Source organism: Protobothrops mucrosquamatus, unplaced genomic scaffold, assembly GCF_001527695.2.
Source record: "Protobothrops mucrosquamatus isolate PMUCROS unplaced genomic scaffold, P.Mucros_1.0 scaffold2087, whole genome shotgun sequence".
Lineage (NCBI taxonomy): Eukaryota > Metazoa > Chordata > Lepidosauria > Squamata > Viperidae > Protobothrops > Protobothrops mucrosquamatus.
In genome coordinates, this window is record NW_015388189.1 from 82,656 (window position 1) to 100,318 (window position 17,663).

The 17,663-nt window shown below is 42.8% G+C and overlaps 1 protein-coding gene across 1 annotated transcript; it reads left to right on the forward strand.

Annotated features, from left to right (window-relative positions):
- The first annotated feature begins 3,741 nt into the window (after positions 1–3,741).
- Positions 3,742–11,306, forward strand: LOC107294763 (frizzled-7). The gene is made up of 2 exons (XM_015824022.1): positions 3,742–3,884; positions 9,551–11,306. Exons 1-2 carry the CDS (start codon positions 3,831–3,833, stop codon positions 11,147–11,149), a joined length of 1,653 nt encoding a protein of 550 aa, XP_015679508.1. The 5' UTR covers positions 3,742–3,830; the 3' UTR covers positions 11,150–11,306.
- The last annotated feature ends 6,357 nt before the right edge of the window (positions 11,307–17,663 follow it).

Here is a 17,663-nt window from a genome sequence, read left to right on the forward strand (position 1 = left end):
CTGCTCTTTGTAGGGAGCAAGGCAAGCTTATCTCCTTTCTGCCAATGAAGTAGCCCTGTACCCATTTGCCTTAGCATTCAGACAATGAAGAATGTTTACTCCTTCCTCAAAGGACAATGAGGGTGTGATCTCAAACATTTCGCCCATGTGCTCTTGGGCCCTGATACGGGAGCCAAAAGCCGACATGTTTCAAGCAACCTAGGGGGCATCAAGAGAGTCACAAGTGTTTGCTTTGACTTTTTTTTATGTCACCTTGCGTGAAGGACGTGACTCTGTGAAATGTTGGTCAAGATATCAGAGCGAGGTTTAGCTAAATGTAAACCAATTGCAAGGGAATTTCAGATAAATCTGGGGAGGGAGAAAGATTTCCAGCTTAAGTACCACTAATAAAGACTGATAAATACTGAATGCATCAATTGTCTGCAAGACTTTGTATGGAAGGGAAACATGGAAATAAACTCTTTGTAATTTTAAAAACCACTCATGACTCGAAATCCTGAGGAAGATAATTAAAATCATCACCTAGGGGTCTGCAGACTTTCTGTTGGATCATGACTTTGTTCCCCTAATGAAAGATACTTGATTTAAATAGGATTAAGAACTACATATACAGAAACCTATAATTTTAAAGTTTACATGCAGGAGATAACAGTATTCCACTTTTTAAGATCAAAGCCTAATACATGTTTAGTACCAGTCAAGATTGTGGAATGCTAAAAAAAAATATTAAAACGTTTTTAGAAGTATATCTTAGCTTTCTTTTCATATTGTTCAACACAGCAGACATGATTTTCCCCTCCTGTTTTGTGTTCACAACCCAACAAGTGAGTCAAGCTAAGATCCAGGGAATGGTTCAGATCTTTCATTCAATTCTAGTGTTTCTTCACCTCTGTTTTACAACTCTGACCTAATTTCCTCCCTGAGAAAATTAAGAGAAAAGTCAGTTTATCTACAAGGCCATACTGGTTAGGAAATTATGGAAACGCAGCTTTCCACCTATCTGGGCTTTATGGCAGATTGGCTAGCTAGACAGAAGCCTCTCCTCAGTGCAAAACACATGAAAGCCCGCTTGGAGTTTGCAAAAAAGCATCTGAAGGACTCTCAGACTGTGAGGAACAAGATTCTCTGGTCTGATGAAACAAAGTGTGAACTGTTTGGCTGCAGTTCTAAACGTTATGCCTGGAGGAAACCAGGCACCGCTCATCACCTGCCCAATATCATCCCAATAGCGAAGCATGATGGTGGCAGCATCATTCTGTGAGGGTGTTTTTCAGCAGCAGGGACTGGGAGACTGGCCAGGGTTGAGGAAAGCCGATTGGAGCAAAGTACAGGGATATCCTCAATGAAAACCTGTTCCACAGTGATCAGGACCTCAAACTGGGCTGAAGGTTCACTTTCCAACATGGCAACGATCCTAAGCACACAGCCAAGAAACACAGGAGCGGCTTAGGGATAACTCTGTGGCCCAGCCAGAGCCCTGACTTGAACCCTATTAAACATTTCTGGAGGGGCCTGAAAATGTCTATCCACTGACAGTCATCATCCAACCTGACTGAGCTTGAGAGAATTTGCAAAGAAGAATGGCAGAAAATCCCCCAATCCAGATGTGCTGCCAAAGGTGCTTCAAGAAAGAGTGAAGGGTCTGAATATTTATGCCAGTGTGATATTTCAGTTTTTTCTTTCTAAAAAATTTACATTTCTAAAATTCTGTTTTCACATTGTCATTATGTGTAGATTAATGAGGAAAAAAAACAAATTTCAACAGCTGTAGAATCAGGCTGCAGCATAACAAAATTGACAAAAGTGAAGGGGGTCTGAATGCTTTCTGAATCTTGCCTTCAGAAATCGTGGGCGCTCCATCACTGGAAGTTTTTAAGAAGAGACTAGACAGCTACTTGTCTGAAATGGTATAGATTCTCCTGCTTGAGCAGGGGGCTGGACTAGAAGACCTCCAAGGTCCCTTCCAGCTCTATTCTATTCTATTCTATTCTATTCTATTCTGAATGCACTGTAACTGATCCAGATCCATCTGTCATTTTCTCCTCTGGAATTGCAACACCTCTGAGGGTGGATTCCTATGCAGTGCATTTCTTGGAACATCGTGAATGGCCTACCAGGCTTTGGAGATAACACTAAGTTGCCCAACTATTCTCTTTTCAGTAAAAGTGGATTTAATGTAATGATCTTTGTAAAGTCAGAATGTTGCATCCAAGGAAACTGTAAGTGGTCCAGTTTAAAACCAAAAAAGCAATTTTAGATGCAGTGAACTAATTCCCCCACATGCTGCTTCCACGATGTACCTCCCACTAAACTCTTTTTATTATTTTGGCACTTTCAAATCACTGTTGACTTTTGGTGACTGCCTGGACTAGCCCCTGCTTTTTCTTGGCAAGGTTTTTCAAAAGAGCTCTGCCCTTGTCTTCTTCCTAGGGCTGAGAGAGAAGGAATGGCACAAGGTTACTCAGCTGGCTTCATGCCTAAGGCAGAACTCAGTCTTCTGGTTTCTAGTGCCTTAGCTACTACATCAAACTAGCTCTTATATCATTCTACTACCAAACTTTTAAATGTGAAATTAAAAGAGCAACTTGCTGCAGCTGAAGAGCTATGCTGTTGAGAGAAAAAAAAATCACATTTCTGCATGTAGCTGTGCAGGAGCACATTTGAAATATTTCCAGCATTTGGGATGGGGTGGAAGATAGCAATAACAAATTACTGAAAAACTAAAAAGTAAAAACAGCTAGCCAAAAAGATGGTAGAAAGGTACAAAGGATATAGATGTTCAGGCTGTCAAAGGCAAAAGGAACAAAATGGGAGAAGGTGATACCAAAAGTGAAGTCCAATATTAACAAATCGAAGAAATGAATTGTAAGAGATTTGATGCCCATCCAATGTGTCAGATTACCTACCAGAGTACACTACAATCCTCCCTGCCAGTTATTGCAAATACCAGTTTGGGGAAAAACCTTTTAGACTCTTAAAAAAATAAAGCTGTAAATCCTCCTTTCAAGGTTTTAATTCTCCAGTTCTGAATTTAAATGAGTCTTCTTGATGCCTAATTGCAACAAGGATTAGCATTTCTTACAAATTCTAGTATTAAAAACAACTGAAGACCATTCTGTTTCCCTAATGAAACTGTTCTAGCATCCTGATCATATTTTTATCATTATGGTAAACTTAACTGTTCTAAATGTGCATTGTATTTAGTTAGTCAGTTTCGTTTATTGATTAGCCCGTAGGCCATATCAACATACAGCGTTCCAAACACAAATTATTAATAAAATCCTACAAAAACAATTTAAAATGAAATTGGAGTAAAATGCATTGTATTTAGAAATGATTTGTTGTTTATTTTATACAAAAACTATCATATTATCTTACAAATGCAACAAATACGAAATCTGAAGTATTTTTTTTTCAAATTCCACAACAGATGGGTTGAATGCAGGAAGTTTTAAATTCAAATCTCACTGTAGCCATGGTCTTACCTGATAACTTTGATCAAGACTCTGTTTCTCAGCTTCACATATTCACATGGGGTTTTTACTTCAATAACTTTACAGAGTTGTTGTAGGGTATAACTGGTTCTATTTATTTAAAGTGTTTTATGCAATCCAAGTGGTATACAAAAGCAGTACACAATAAATTACACAATAATCTAATATATCATTTCATTTTTTATTTTATTATTATAGTCCCCAATTTGATACTTATATAAACACTCAAGATACTTAAAAACAATAAATCCAGTACTTAAAACAAGTTAGTCAAAGCAACCTAACGGATACCAAAATTAAAACCAGTATCGTTAAGATCAGTTCTAATTTAAAAGAATGGCAAAAGTGATGCAACTTTATTATTTTTTCCCCTTAAATACTGGGAGATTGGAGACCACACACATCTTCTGGGGGAGAACATTCCATCATCTGATGAAGGACTGCACCTGGGAAATCAGACTCAAATCCACCTTTGGTTTTGAAAATGCGTTGGGTCATCTATTATGTCTCATCCCAATGTACTTCACCCAGTTACTGCTGTGGGAATAAACTGAAGGAAAATTCCCATATAAACTGCCTTGCATTTCTAGAGAAAAATGGGATACAGATATGATAAATAAATATACAGTGTAAATGGCATATAAATTTAATGAGCATTTGTTGGATTGCAGCTAATTAAAATAAGAATGTTCCAAAACAACAGTTCTGTGGCACCCTAAAGACTGCCAATTATTTTTATGACCTAAACTGTCATGGATTACAGTCCACTTCATTAGAAGTTTATCAACGAAAACATATGTTGCAATTAATTTAATTAGTCTTTCAGGTTCTGCTGGTTTTGCTGCGAAAGATTAACATGGCTATTCTTGTGCAGAATATTCAAATCAAACCAGATGTTTTCTAACAATTATTGAGCTAAATGAAAACTTTATATGATTGTGGAATTATTGAACTTTCAAGTAAACAAAAGAGATCAAGACTTCCTTTAAAAGCAAAAATTAAATATTAGAAGTATTTAAATGTTTTAGGAGAAATATAAATCTGTGATAAAGACAGGCATTCTGTACAGACAATTGAATATGGATGACAAACACTCTCAATCCTATTTAAGCTAAAACAAATACTACCTTGGATTTTGTAATGTTAAACACAATGGTTCCTACTGAAGACCCCACTATTGATATGTTACTAAAGTAACCCTTCTAAAATAGTTTCATATGACTAAGCTATATGTGGTTACAAAAATATTTTTAACCACAAACCTTTAGCTTCACCATTTTGCAATTACAAATAAAAGACAACACTGCTTTCTCTCCAAAGTCAAACTAAAAGCAAGTAAAATCCTGCCATTAAAAATATATTGCAACGTGACACCTGATTATATGCGAAAAATAGAATTGTGTAGGTGTAAGGCTGCAATTATTTGTATAACTCTATTACTTTTAGATGAGAATTTGTTTCATAGATGCTATTAAATGTGAAGGAGGAGGAGGAGGAGTCTAATGAGGACAATAAAATGAGACTTTTATGCAAATAACAGGAGATTGCTGAATACCTTGTATGTGATTGTAAGAAGATTGTGCAAACAGAATTTTTGAAAGACATAATAAAGTGGCTATTTGATTCATTGGAATCTTTTAAAAAGCACCAGTTACTAGCAACAAGAAAATGTCAGAATCACAAAAATGAAAAAGTAGTTGAGAACAAAAAGATTCTATGGAGCCTCCAAATTCAAACCGATAACTATTTAGCCCATCGTAAGCTAGATATGACTAATTAAAAAGAAACAATATAAAAGGACAATTCACACTGCAGCAGCTGAAGGCAGAACAGTCAATAAGAAATCAGAAGAAGAAATAAGGAAATATAATATTCTTTAGAGTGGAAAAAAGAAAGTAATTGTGGTGTCAATAGTGGCTGGTGCCCTTGATGTCATTCCAAATGATCTAGAAAGGTACTTGCATACAACAGGAATGGGCACAATCTCAATTTATCAAAAAAATAATAATAATGCATTCCTTGCAACAAAGTATATTGTGACAATATAACTATCCTTGGTCCTTGGGAAGGCTTCATAGTCAAAAGTACCAAATCCAGCCAGGAATATTTGTCTAAACAGCAACCATAATCACCATCCCTATCATTGTTCTCATCATTATTGAAATTTGTGTCCTTAGCAGTGTACCCCTCTGATTTGTTTTTATTCTGCCAATGCTTTCAAATTAAAACACTGAAAATAAAAAATCTCTCTAGATAAAACTGTTAAAGAGTTCCAAGACTCGGAGCTTCCTGTGCTTTCCAAGCAAGGGAATTCCAAATCTGGAGGCTTCAGCAGAAAATGCTCTGTCTTTCTTATTCTCAAGCAAGTTCTTCCTGAAAGCTTCCTATGGACATTTTAATTCTCATAACAGGACTTAATGTAGAAATGCAACCTGAGGCTCTTTCCAGTCCCAGAGCTGCTGCAATAAATAGTCCTCCCTTCCCTATTTCCATATTCTAGAAGCAGAGCATGTTTAACAAAATAGCCTGGAGTATGCTGCAAGAGAACCAAGATGATCAGAGTGAACAGACTTGCCTGGTATTACACTGCCTGCTGACATGTTCTATGGAATATAGAATGGTTTTGCCCTAAGAAATAAGGTTAGCCCTGTACCTTTATCACAAACCCAAAACAAACCCTGTGCCTATGTCTGTAAAACTGACTCAAGTGACTTCATCTTCTTCACTTAAGAGATTTTGTTCTCTGTATCTTTTATAAAGGGGGATGTGGGTGTTCCCCCTTAAGAAATGAATACTGTACACTTTTTCTTCCCAGATAGTAAGAAACAAGGAAAAATATGGTTAGAGTGACTGGAATTCTGCCATGCTAGTTCATTGTATATTGGTTATTGGGGGTTATGTCAGAATTCCTGAGATTAATGGCACATCTCCGAACTTAGACGGACTTCCTACTGAAGGCAGGAGGTCAACCTATTCTCCAAAGCACCTGAAGTCAGGACAAGAAGCAATGGATGGAAAGAAGCAACCTAGAACTAAGAAGAAATTTCCTGACAGTTAGAACAATTAATCACTAGAATGACTTGCCTCCAGAAGTTATGGGTGCTCCAACACTGGAGATTCTTAAGAAGAGACTGGACAACCATTTGTCTGAAATGGTATAGGGCAGTGATGGCGAACCTTTTAGAGACCGAGTGCCCAAACTGCAACCCAAAACCCACTTATTTATCGCAAAGTGCCAGGGCCGCATCAGCATTGTGGTGCCCTCGGGGGGGGCAGGGAGGCACCTCTGAGTGCTGCCTCTGGCACGCAAAAACCGGGGGGGGGGTGCAAAAATGGGCCACCATGCTGCAAGGTGCAAAAATGGCCGCTGCCACACCACAGGGTGCAGATACAAGGCGCTGCACCATGCAGGAATGGGGCAGGGCTAGTATCACACAGGCACTAGCCCCACCCCATTTGCAGCACGTGCGTGCTCGCTGCCCCGTGTGCGCACGCACGCATGTAAAATGCTTTCCCCTCCCTTTTCTTCCAGTCCACCAATCGACAATGGTTGGTGACCTCTGCTCTACCACCTCTACTCGAGCTTGCTAGTCAGCTGCTTTGCCTCCTTTTGTGCTGGGCGGGGCTCCTGCTCTGGACAGCGGTGGTGGCCTGATGGACCTGCTGCTGCCTGCAGTCGCACGTGTGCCAACAGAGAGGGCTCTGAGTGCCACCTCTGGCACGCGTGCCATAGGTTCGCCACCACTGGTATAGGGTTTCCTGCCTGAGCAGGGGGTTGGACTAGATGACCTCCAAGGTCCCTTCCAATTCTGTTATTCTATTCTATTCTAAAATGTGCATAGGATTGGGAAGCTAAAGCTGCAAACCTAAATCCTTGCGCTGGGAGATTAATCCCTGGGATATGTTTATGAGGCAATTTGCTCACATTTACACTGCATATTTTACCAAGATCCATGGAGCTAGTTCTTAATCAAGTCTATCTTTCAAGTAATTTCCACCTCCAGATCCCCAGCAGGTTTAAATTATGACAAGCAAAAATGTTCAATATTCTTTACTATAAGCAAAGGAAAATTTTCAGCAGAAATGAATTTTAATAGATCTTTCTAATTCAAGCTGCATTCCTCAAACCATTTCCTTAATTTTTTGTGTCCTACTAAAGAAATTGAAACCAAGCCACAAACCAGTTTGGTTTGTGAATTTGGATTTAAATATTTCCTGCTGTATGGAAGGTACTTAACCAAATTCTCCTAGGCATATCTGGGGAGGATGTTTTTCACGATGAAACATGTACAGCACTGTCAACCTTATGAATTTTGCACCATTTCAAAAAGGATATATTCTCAAAAGTAAGCAACTGTGAATTTAAAGCACTGGACTGAGTCTGGTATCAAAAACATTTTAAAAGATAAGCCTCAAGTCTATTTCTTTTGTAACCTAAGTGGTTTCAGGTTTATCTTCCACAACCCCTATTATTGTTTTTTTTTCAAAGCCGTCTTTTATTTTGAAAGCCGTCTCTCAAGTGTTTATGATGGAGGGGAGTCTTCTTCGGTAGTTGAGGTAGAAGAACTGAGAAAAAGACATTTTTTTCAGGCCACCATGAATGGGAATTTTGGGCTTTCAAAAGGTTATTTCAGGAGGGGCGTAGCAGTTGTATATGCGGAAAATTCCTTTATAGAAACAAAAGAGTTAATTTCGAGCACAGCCATATGCTATCCAGGCATCCAGATCCAGATATGTCCTGGTTTCTCTCGTTCTCACTCTCTCGGCGTCTTTTTTTTTTTTTTTTTTAAACCCAGATTCCTTCTGATTTTTGCCTACCACAGATTAACGCGGTTCTCCCCCTCCGCCTGTACGCGTCCCTCTCTTCCATTCAAGAGTCTGAAAGTTTCTTTCAACTTTTCTGCAAGAAGAATCACCATTACAGAATCCGCCCTCGGTCCTCCCCTCCCCTTTGGAAGCTTTTATCTTTCCGTCCAATCCTCAACAGAGGTACGGAAGCAACAGATTGTGCGATTGGTAGACTCTTGAGTTCTATGGCCCGCCCACTGTTTGGTTTGTGAATGGGGCGAAGGGGTGGAGTTCCGTGGAATACCAGACATACGCGAATATATATAATCAAAGTGCAGAGACGTCTTTTTTTCCCCCCTCGTTATTTTTTTGGCTTTTGGGGTGGATGTTGCTTGTTCCAACGGCAGCTGGTCTCTCCTGTTGCTGCTGGATAGATTTCATTTCCACGCATAAGGGCGCCAACGGGCTATCGGACTACCCGTGTTTCTGTTTAAAGGATTAGCACCCTTGCTGGTAAAGGAAGACAACGGAGTGATTTGGATTTTTTTTGAACAAAAAGCCCTCACGCCTAACTCCTCGATGAACGCGCGGCTGAAACGGAGGAGGAGTAACAGTAAGCCAAATTCTTGAATTCCCGAACTTTGAGGGGGTGGAACAGCCAGCTGGGAAGTGGAGCCAGTTACGGCGGTCGAATTGGTGAACGATCGTCCCACCCACCCACCCGCCTGCCCCCCTCCGTCCCAAGACTGCTTCGTGGCCGACCGAAGGAAAAACAGCGCGCTGCGAGGCGCCGTCGAGACCTCTCTTCGGTGGAAGAGAATACATCGGAGTAGCATTTCGGCTTGCAACCCTAGCAAAGAATTATCATCCAGCCCTTGGCGAGCGATCAACGAGAGAGCCGGTTTGGCGAGCGATCCGATCCGCCTCTTTCACCTCCTCCACCCGAGAGCAGACTGCTGGAAGAGCGAAGCCAGCCTTGGGCCGCCGCCGCCGCCGCAGCTGCCGCGTAAGCCTTCTGGCCGCTAGCCCTCGCGGGGGTCTGGGCTGGGCGCCGCCGATGCTTCGAGACCCCGGCGCCTCTGGGCTGTGAAGACCCCCCCACCTCCGCCGCTCGCTCCCGCCGGCCGCGCTCCTTGCTTTCCTTGCTGCCGCCTCGGATCATGGATCGAGGACCGAGAGCGGCGAGGAGGGCCCCTGCTTCCTTGGGCCTGGCCGTCTTCCTGGGCGTCCTGGGCGGGATTCCCTGGGGCTCGGGTGCCCAACCTTACCACGGGGAGAAAGGGATTTCCGTCCCGGACCACGGCTTCTGCCAGCCCATTTCGATCCCTCTCTGCACGGACATCGCCTACAACCAGACCATTCTGCCCAACCTCCTGGGCCACACCAACCAAGAGGACGCCGGGCTGGAAGTCCATCAGTTCTACCCGCTGGTGAAAGTGCAGTGCTCGCCGGAGCTGCGCTTCTTCCTGTGCTCCATGTACGCGCCCGTCTGCACCGTCTTGGAACAGGCCATCCCGCCCTGCCGATCCCTGTGCGAGCGGGCGCGCCAAGGCTGCGAGGCCCTGATGAACAAGTTTGGCTTCCAGTGGCCCGAGCGACTCCGCTGCGAAAACTTCCCCGTCCACGGCGCAGGTGAGATCTGCGTGGGGCAGAATACTTCGGACACTTCGGGAGCGGGCGGAGGGGGCCCCGGAAGTGCCACCGTCTATCCCACCCCGTATCTGCCCGATACCCACTCTCACCCCCTGCGCCCCACCGGCTCTGGCTTCTCCTGCCCACGGCAGCTCAAAGTGCCCCCGTACCTGGGCTACCGCTTTTTGGGTGAGAGAGACTGTGGTGCCCCTTGTGAACCAGAACTCCCCAATGGGCTGATGTACTTCAAGGAGGCGGAGGTTCGCTTTGCCCGTCTGCTGGTAGGCATCTGGTCAGTCCTATGCTGTGCCTCCACCCTCTTCACTGTCCTGACCTACCTGGTGGACATGAGACGCTTCAGCTACCCTGAGCGACCCATCATCTTCCTCTCTGGCTGCTATTTCATGGTGGCAGTGGCCTATGTGGCTGGCTTCCTGCTGGAGGACAAAGTGGTCTGTGTGGAACGTTTTTCAGAAGACGGCTACCGCACTGTGGTGCAGGGCACCAAGAAAGAAGGGTGCACCATCCTTTTCATGATCCTCTACTTTTTTGGCATGGCCAGTTCCATCTGGTGGGTGATCCTCTCCCTCACCTGGTTCCTTGCTGCTGGCATGAAGTGGGGCCACGAGGCCATTGAGGCCAATTCCCAGTACTTTCATCTGGCTGCCTGGGCCGTGCCTGCCATCAAGACCATCACCATCTTAGCCATGGGACAGGTGGACGGGGACGTGCTCAGTGGAGTCTGTTACGTGGGCATCTACAGTGTAGACGCACTGCGGGGCTTTGTCTTGGCCCCACTCTTTGTCTACCTCTTCATTGGCACCTCCTTCCTCCTGGCTGGCTTTGTGTCCCTCTTCCGTATACGGACCATCATGAAACATGATGGCACCAAAACCGAAAAGCTGGAGAAGCTCATGGTGAGGATTGGCATTTTTAGTGTCCTCTACACAGTGCCTGCCACCATTGTGTTGGCTTGCTACTTCTATGAGCAGGCCTTCCGGGACACATGGGAGAAAACCTGGCTCCTGCAGAGCTGCAAAAGCTATGCCATTGCTTGCCCCACCAACTTTGCCCCAATGAGCCCGGACTTCACTGTCTTTTTGATCAAGTATCTTATGACCATGATTGTGGGCATCACGACTGGCTTCTGGATTTGGACTGGCAAAACTCTCCAGTCTTGGAGGCGCTTTTACCACAGACTCAGCACAGGAAGCAAAGGGGAGACTGCTGTATGAGGGTCCCTTGGCTTCTTCTCCCCTTGTATTGCAAGGAACAAGGGCTTGGACCATTGTTCCTTCAAACTACCTTTGCTTCTCACCAAGAGACCATCTCTAGACTGTGCTTCGGGGCAGTAAATATCTTATCCTCTGAGAATTTGCTTATTCCCCCCCCCCATCCTGGCCTTCTAAATGGTTCTGCAGTATCTGTTTAGAGTATGCTGGCATAGTGCCAAGAATGGAAGTTTGGGACAAGAAGGAAAGCAAGCTATCTTTTTACCACATGATAGGTTGCCAAGTTAGACCCTCTCCCCCAAATCAGAATCTTAGTTTACAGTTTTTTCTAAAGTTACCCAGGAAGGCTCTGAGAAGGGAGAAAGTGTGTGTGTGTGTGTGTGTGTGCACGCGCGCTCATGCATGCATGTTCATTCCTTTTTAAAAAGGAAATTGCCAAATAAGTCTTAGTGGAGGTTCCTCCATATTGTAGCAGTGCAATCCACTGCAAGCCTACTTGGAAGTTAAATCTCCACCGGATTCAATGGGACTTACTCCCAAGTAAAGGCATAATGGTTTCCAGCTAAGCACACTTGCCTTGGGAGCAAGTTACCTCACACTTAGTAGAGCTTAACTTCTGAATCAGCAGTGCCTGGGCTTGGCCAGGCTGTAGGGAAAATTCTGCATTCCGGTTTTCAAAGTTTTCTTCCTGGCTGACTTGGGCTTTGGCAAAAGAGTCTTGCTGAGATTTTAGGGGGGGAGCAAAGGGGGAGGAGGAGGAAAGAAATGGGTCTGAAAAAGAAGTGACATGTTGATTTTTGATAGAATGGCTTTAACTCTCTTGTCTTTTGTTAGAGGAGACAAAAGAGAAACAAAAGTGGGTTTCTCTGCAGCAAAGCATAAGCAGGGGTTTGGTTTTTATGGGGAAACTAACAAAGAATTTGTTGAGGTTCAGCTAGAGCTGCGAGTCATACAGCTCTTTATTTTCTTTTATGAACACAAGGGAACAGCTTCTCAGGAAAGTCTCCTGTGTAACTGGAGAAAAGCTGAGGTTGCCTCTCTCTCCCTCCCTCTCTCCCTCCCTTTTTCAAAACAACTAACAAAACAGCCAATAATCAAACAAGCCTTTTAAAACATATAAGGTTTTATATTCACAAGGTTGCAGTTGGTTTCCCTGGCTGATCATCTGTATCGCCCTTTGATTTGTAACTGGGGCTGAGGGAAGGCCCTAGAAACTGAGGAGGAGGAGGAGAAGATATTTTGCAGTCCTGGTATAATCAGGGAGGCACCTCAGTGCTCCCCTCAATATGCTCTTAGATTCCCTTGAAACCAGTAGATTCTTAATTGTGGCCTTCATTGGGGAACCAGTTTCTTGCAGATGTTTACACGGACTTGAAGTGCTACCACTTCAGGGAGTTTATTCATTGGTGAAGGCATTGAGGAAGAGAGCCGTAATTCTACAACAAAAGGCTGCCTTGATTAAGGCTGAAGTCCAATGTTGATGTACCCAGGAAAAGACCCCCATTCTATCCTGCATCCAGTTCAGATTCAAGGATCGAGACTCACCACCCATTTAGGCCCCTGGTGGCACACAATCACTCTGTTGAAAGTGCTACACAGTCTTAGGAAGGTTTATGTAGAAAAACTCCTGTGGAATTCAGTGGAATCTGCTTTCTGATAGGGAGAGGCTTTTTCAGCTTAAGGAAATGCTGGAATTGATGCCTCTTGTTCATAAACTGTGTGTTTTCTTTCAAGATTCCCTGCATTCCTTTCTTGAACGATCAGCCTATTAAATATGTCTGAAGTTAAAAGTTTTACATCATTATATATAACATTTCATCAAAGAGTCCACTGTTGGAAATAAATTGATTTCAGAAGCCTTTCTGAAATGCTATATTTCTCAAGCTAGCTTTCTGGAAACATATAAGGGGGTTCTATTTAATTTTACCCAAAAGACTAATTGGAGAACTGTTCTTGGATTTCCCCTTCCTTCTCCAGAACACACCGATATCTTTTTTTAATGAACGGATACCTTTACAAAATATTACCACTAATAAGAAATGTAGAATCAATAAGGAAGGGATAAAAGAATGCCAGGTATAGTACTGGGGGAATAAACAGCAAGAAAAATGTTCCATTGATTAATTTGTAATATCTGATCTTCCTGGTTCTGATATTTTGGTTTGTTTGGGAATTTTTAAAATGAGCATAAGACAAGCCAGAAATGCATAATGTACATTTTGTAAATCCGACATTTTGTAAGAAAATATATATGTATTTGTTTTTACTTTTTTGTTTTCAAAATTTCTGTGTAAGACGCATTTCTTGTATATGTACAAGATACAAAAATAAATGGATTTTTAATATAATTCATGAAAGGTGGTATTTTAATTTGATATTTTCCCCTGCACTTCATTAAAATGTGTTAAATCTTTATCAAACTGAAGGAAAAAAATGCTAGTTAAAGAGCAATTCCTAGGCATATTTATTTTAAATAAATATTTTTGGACTGAATGGGTCTTTTAAATGAATAGTTAAGACTGGGCTCAGTCTTGACTGCAAGTGTCTACTTGAAGGGGATTCCAATTGATTTCCAAGAGGGCCTCCTGCTGGGATCCAGTATGGTTAGGCAGTCTTGTCCAATGGCATGAGATTCTGGGAATTTAACACACCTGGAAGATTTCAGATCCTATAAACAGCTGGATTGCAATATATTTGTTTTAGGCAATAGTTGTGACCGCAGAGTAGAAATAACTCTTATGAAATCAATAAGGATTGTCTTCGAAACTAATATTTTCTGGATTTCTAGTGGCTCTTCTGGTATTTATGTGGTATCTTTGCTGTCCTCACTAAGTAAAAGTCCAAAGCCCTTTCTTAACCAGTCTCCTGTCCCCAAAGCAGCCAGCTGAATGCCTCTCAGAAGCCCACAGGCAAGTAAGCAGCACAAAAGCCTTTTCTTACTTGTGGTTTCTTCCCAGCAACTGATAGTCAAAAGAATTCCACCCTCTCACATTAAGGGATAATGTAGAGCCATTGTGATTAGTAGCCACTATTCATAGCATTTCTGGTCTCAAAAAACTCAAGATGTCCTATCTGAGCCCATCCTCCTCAAAACAGGCCAGGCCACAAAGTAGCAGACAGAAAGAAAGCTTCAGTGTTGGAAGTAAGAAGGACTTTAAGGCAAGCATCTCCCCAAGGTGACCAGGATGGGAGAGGGAGCGCTTATTCAGGATTTGGGAAGACCCAGGGCTTCCTTTAGGCATTGCCTAGTTAAGCCTTCCTAACACCATGGATTAACTTATAGTCCACATAAAAGTCTCCTACTCCTTCTAGGCAACAATCAGCTTTCAGGGAAGGTTGCCGATCTGAAAAAGGAAGCATCAGCTCATCTATCTTTCATCACTTCTTCCATGCTTTGCTCCCTGGTCTTTAAGGTTACTGGTGAGTCAGAACTTATTTTCCATTCTAAGGAGGAAGGCATAAGAATTGCTTCAGTGTTTTAAAACAGATAGGTGGCCCCTGTTGTTCAGAGAGGTTCTGCTTAGCAGAAAACAAGACTTGGCTTTGCCCCTGCAGAGGCCCCCTCTGCCACTCCGTGTATGTGTGAAATACATAGCATGGTTTCCTCACTGATACTGGGGTTTTCTTGACAATATTACTTGTAATCAATCCAAGGGGCTTCACAGCTGGATGACAGATGGGCTTGCTATCCTCTTCATGGTTACTCCTTATTTGTCCCAATAGAAAAGAATATATGTAGCTCAGGGTCGAACTATGGAGTCCTTGGTGCTCTCTGAGCTTGGTTGTTTGCTTGCAAACATTTCATTACCTGGCTAGGTTGGTAATATCAGTGCTTGTGAATGTGGGGTTTGCTTCCTGTTTATATACAGTAGCTTGCCGTACCCAGTGTTGGGTTGTGTGGTTTTCTCCTTGGAAAAAATGTCCCAGGAGTCAATGCTGACTTGAAGATACAACACAAGCAAAAACAGTTTAGGTACAATATTATTTGTCTTTATTTCTTGGGATTTTTATCCCACCTTTATTACTTTATAAATAACGCAAGGCAGCAGACATACTTAATACTCCTTCCACCTCCTATTTTCCCATAAAAACCACCCTGTGAGAAGGGTTGCCCCGAAAGAGATCTTCTGCAGATCATCTGAGTTTTAATATACAGGGAATACCTTACAACAGGAGTCCCCAACCCCCGGTCCATGGACCAGTACCAGGCCGTGGCATGCCAGCAACCGGTCCACACAAAGCGCCATCCGTGGGATGCAGGCAGCACACAAAACCACGCACTCTCCGGTCCATGGAAAAACCTTTCTCCACGGAACCAGTCCCTGGTGCCCAAAAGGTTGGGGACCTCTGCCTTACAAGGCACATTATGGAGACAGTGACATGTTACTATTATGGCCATATAATAGCTATGATATCATGTTTGGCAAACAAACTGGGATTGTTGGAGCATTTGACAAATGTACCATAAGCTTGCATTAAATGAAATGGACTCAGGTCCATGAAGACTGGTGCAATCATAAATATGTCAGCCTTTTGCAATAAATCATAGTCTGGTAGTACTTTTCCCAACTAATGTTAATAAAAGCCATGTTTAAGACATCTTCACAATGTTTTGTGTCCCTCAGAATGTCTGAAACACCCACATCTAGCAATAAACTTTGTAAGACTGACTTACTCTCTCCACACACACCCCTTATATGGTTTATATGGCTTTTACTGGGAGGAACGTAGAGGGCAGATGATGGCCTCATCCTGACTGTGTGCTGTGGGTGGAGTTCATACCCATAAGGTTTCTCTTCAGACAAAGTTGTGAAATATTCCCAGCAACAGAATCAGCTTAAGAAACCACAGTTGGGTGAGGGAGTTCTTACGAGATACAAATTCGGGGAGGGGGGGTTCCAAAGGGTCTGTAAATGTGGAAGAAGATTGAATAAGAGGGTGGGGAAGAGAAGGAACAGCACAGAGGATCTTCAGAAAAAGGACTTGCTCAATTTCACAGCAGGACAGTACTAATAAGAGGTAAGACTTCCACCCTGAGGATGCAGAGCCATTTTTTAAAATCTTCCTTTCCACAAGCACTTTGACAAGCGTATTATGCTCTGAAGAAGTTCTAGCAGCTATTCTCAGTGGGAGAAGCAACTTTGCAGCAGTAGAATTCTATCAGCTACTAATCAATGCCTCCCTTTGTATTGTGTAAGGAAAGTCAAAGTGGAAGCCAGGCACTTTGGATCCAGATGCAGCATCACCAGTTTCAGTTGTTGTTGTTAATTGCGAAGTCGTGTCCGACCCATCGCGACCCTATGGACAACGTTCCTCCAGGCCTTCCTGTCCTCTACCATCTTCTGGAGTCCATTTAAGTTCACGCCTACTGCTTCAGTGACTCCATCCAGTCACCTCATTCTCTGTCGTCCCCTTCTTCTGTTGCCCTCAATCTTTCCCAGCATTAGGCTCTTCTCCAGTGAGTCCTTCCTTCTCATTAGGTGGCCAAAGTATTTGAGTTTCAACTTCAGGATCTGGCCTTCTAAAGAGCAGTCAGGGTTGATCTCTAGGACTGACCGGTTTGATCGGCTTGCAGTCTAAGTACAGTTCAACCCTGAACCACCCACCTTTTTGTCTCCAATAGCCATCACTTAGATCAGGCATTGGAAATCTACAGCTCATGGGCTGCAACCATTGGAAAGCACACACCCCAAAATATATCCACCTCGTCTGCGTGAGAGAGCGAGCGTAAGGCTGCTTTTGTGAGTGCTCACTGTCTCCTCAGGCAGCCATGTTGGCCACAGATTAACCAGCTCCTTCTGCACATACAGAGTAACATCCTCCATCCCGTGCTAATGAAAGTGAGTGATCCATGAAATAAAAAAGGAAGAAAAAATGGCGGTGGTGGAAGCATGATCCCTGGCTCCTATGTGGGAGAAAGTTGTTACCCCGATTAGATTTAGGCACATTGTAGCTGGGTTTATACATTCATAATGAAGTTTGGCTGATTTTGGCTTACAGTTTGTGTGAGCCCAGTCTTTATATAAACCATACTTTACTGTTGTGCAGTATTATATGTGAATCCAGCTATTGAGACTTGTACAACAAACCATGGGTAAAACAATTGTGGGCTTGGTGTGTATAATCCAAAGCATTATATTGGCCCATATACCATAGATTGGACCTCTAGATTCAGCTGCTAATGAACTCTACTACAAACTCATAAGAACCATTTGTTGCTTTTTGAGAACAAAACAGGTGAGTGCAAGCTAAGCCACCATTTTCAGTGTCTCTGCACGGTTCAAAGATTTCTGTTTTGTTTAGAAAAGATTTACCATGAGAGTGCAGACTTAACATGTATTTTTGCTCTGAAGTTACAGTATATTCAGATCTGCTCAAATGAGGTCAGAAAACTTGAAGCTTGTGACACAGCACAATAATGAAAATAAATATAATAAAGCTGTCCGTAGGAAAAAAAATTGGCATTTTTTTTTGAAGTTTATGCCACCCACACTTCTTCAGACTTCTTATTCTTGGT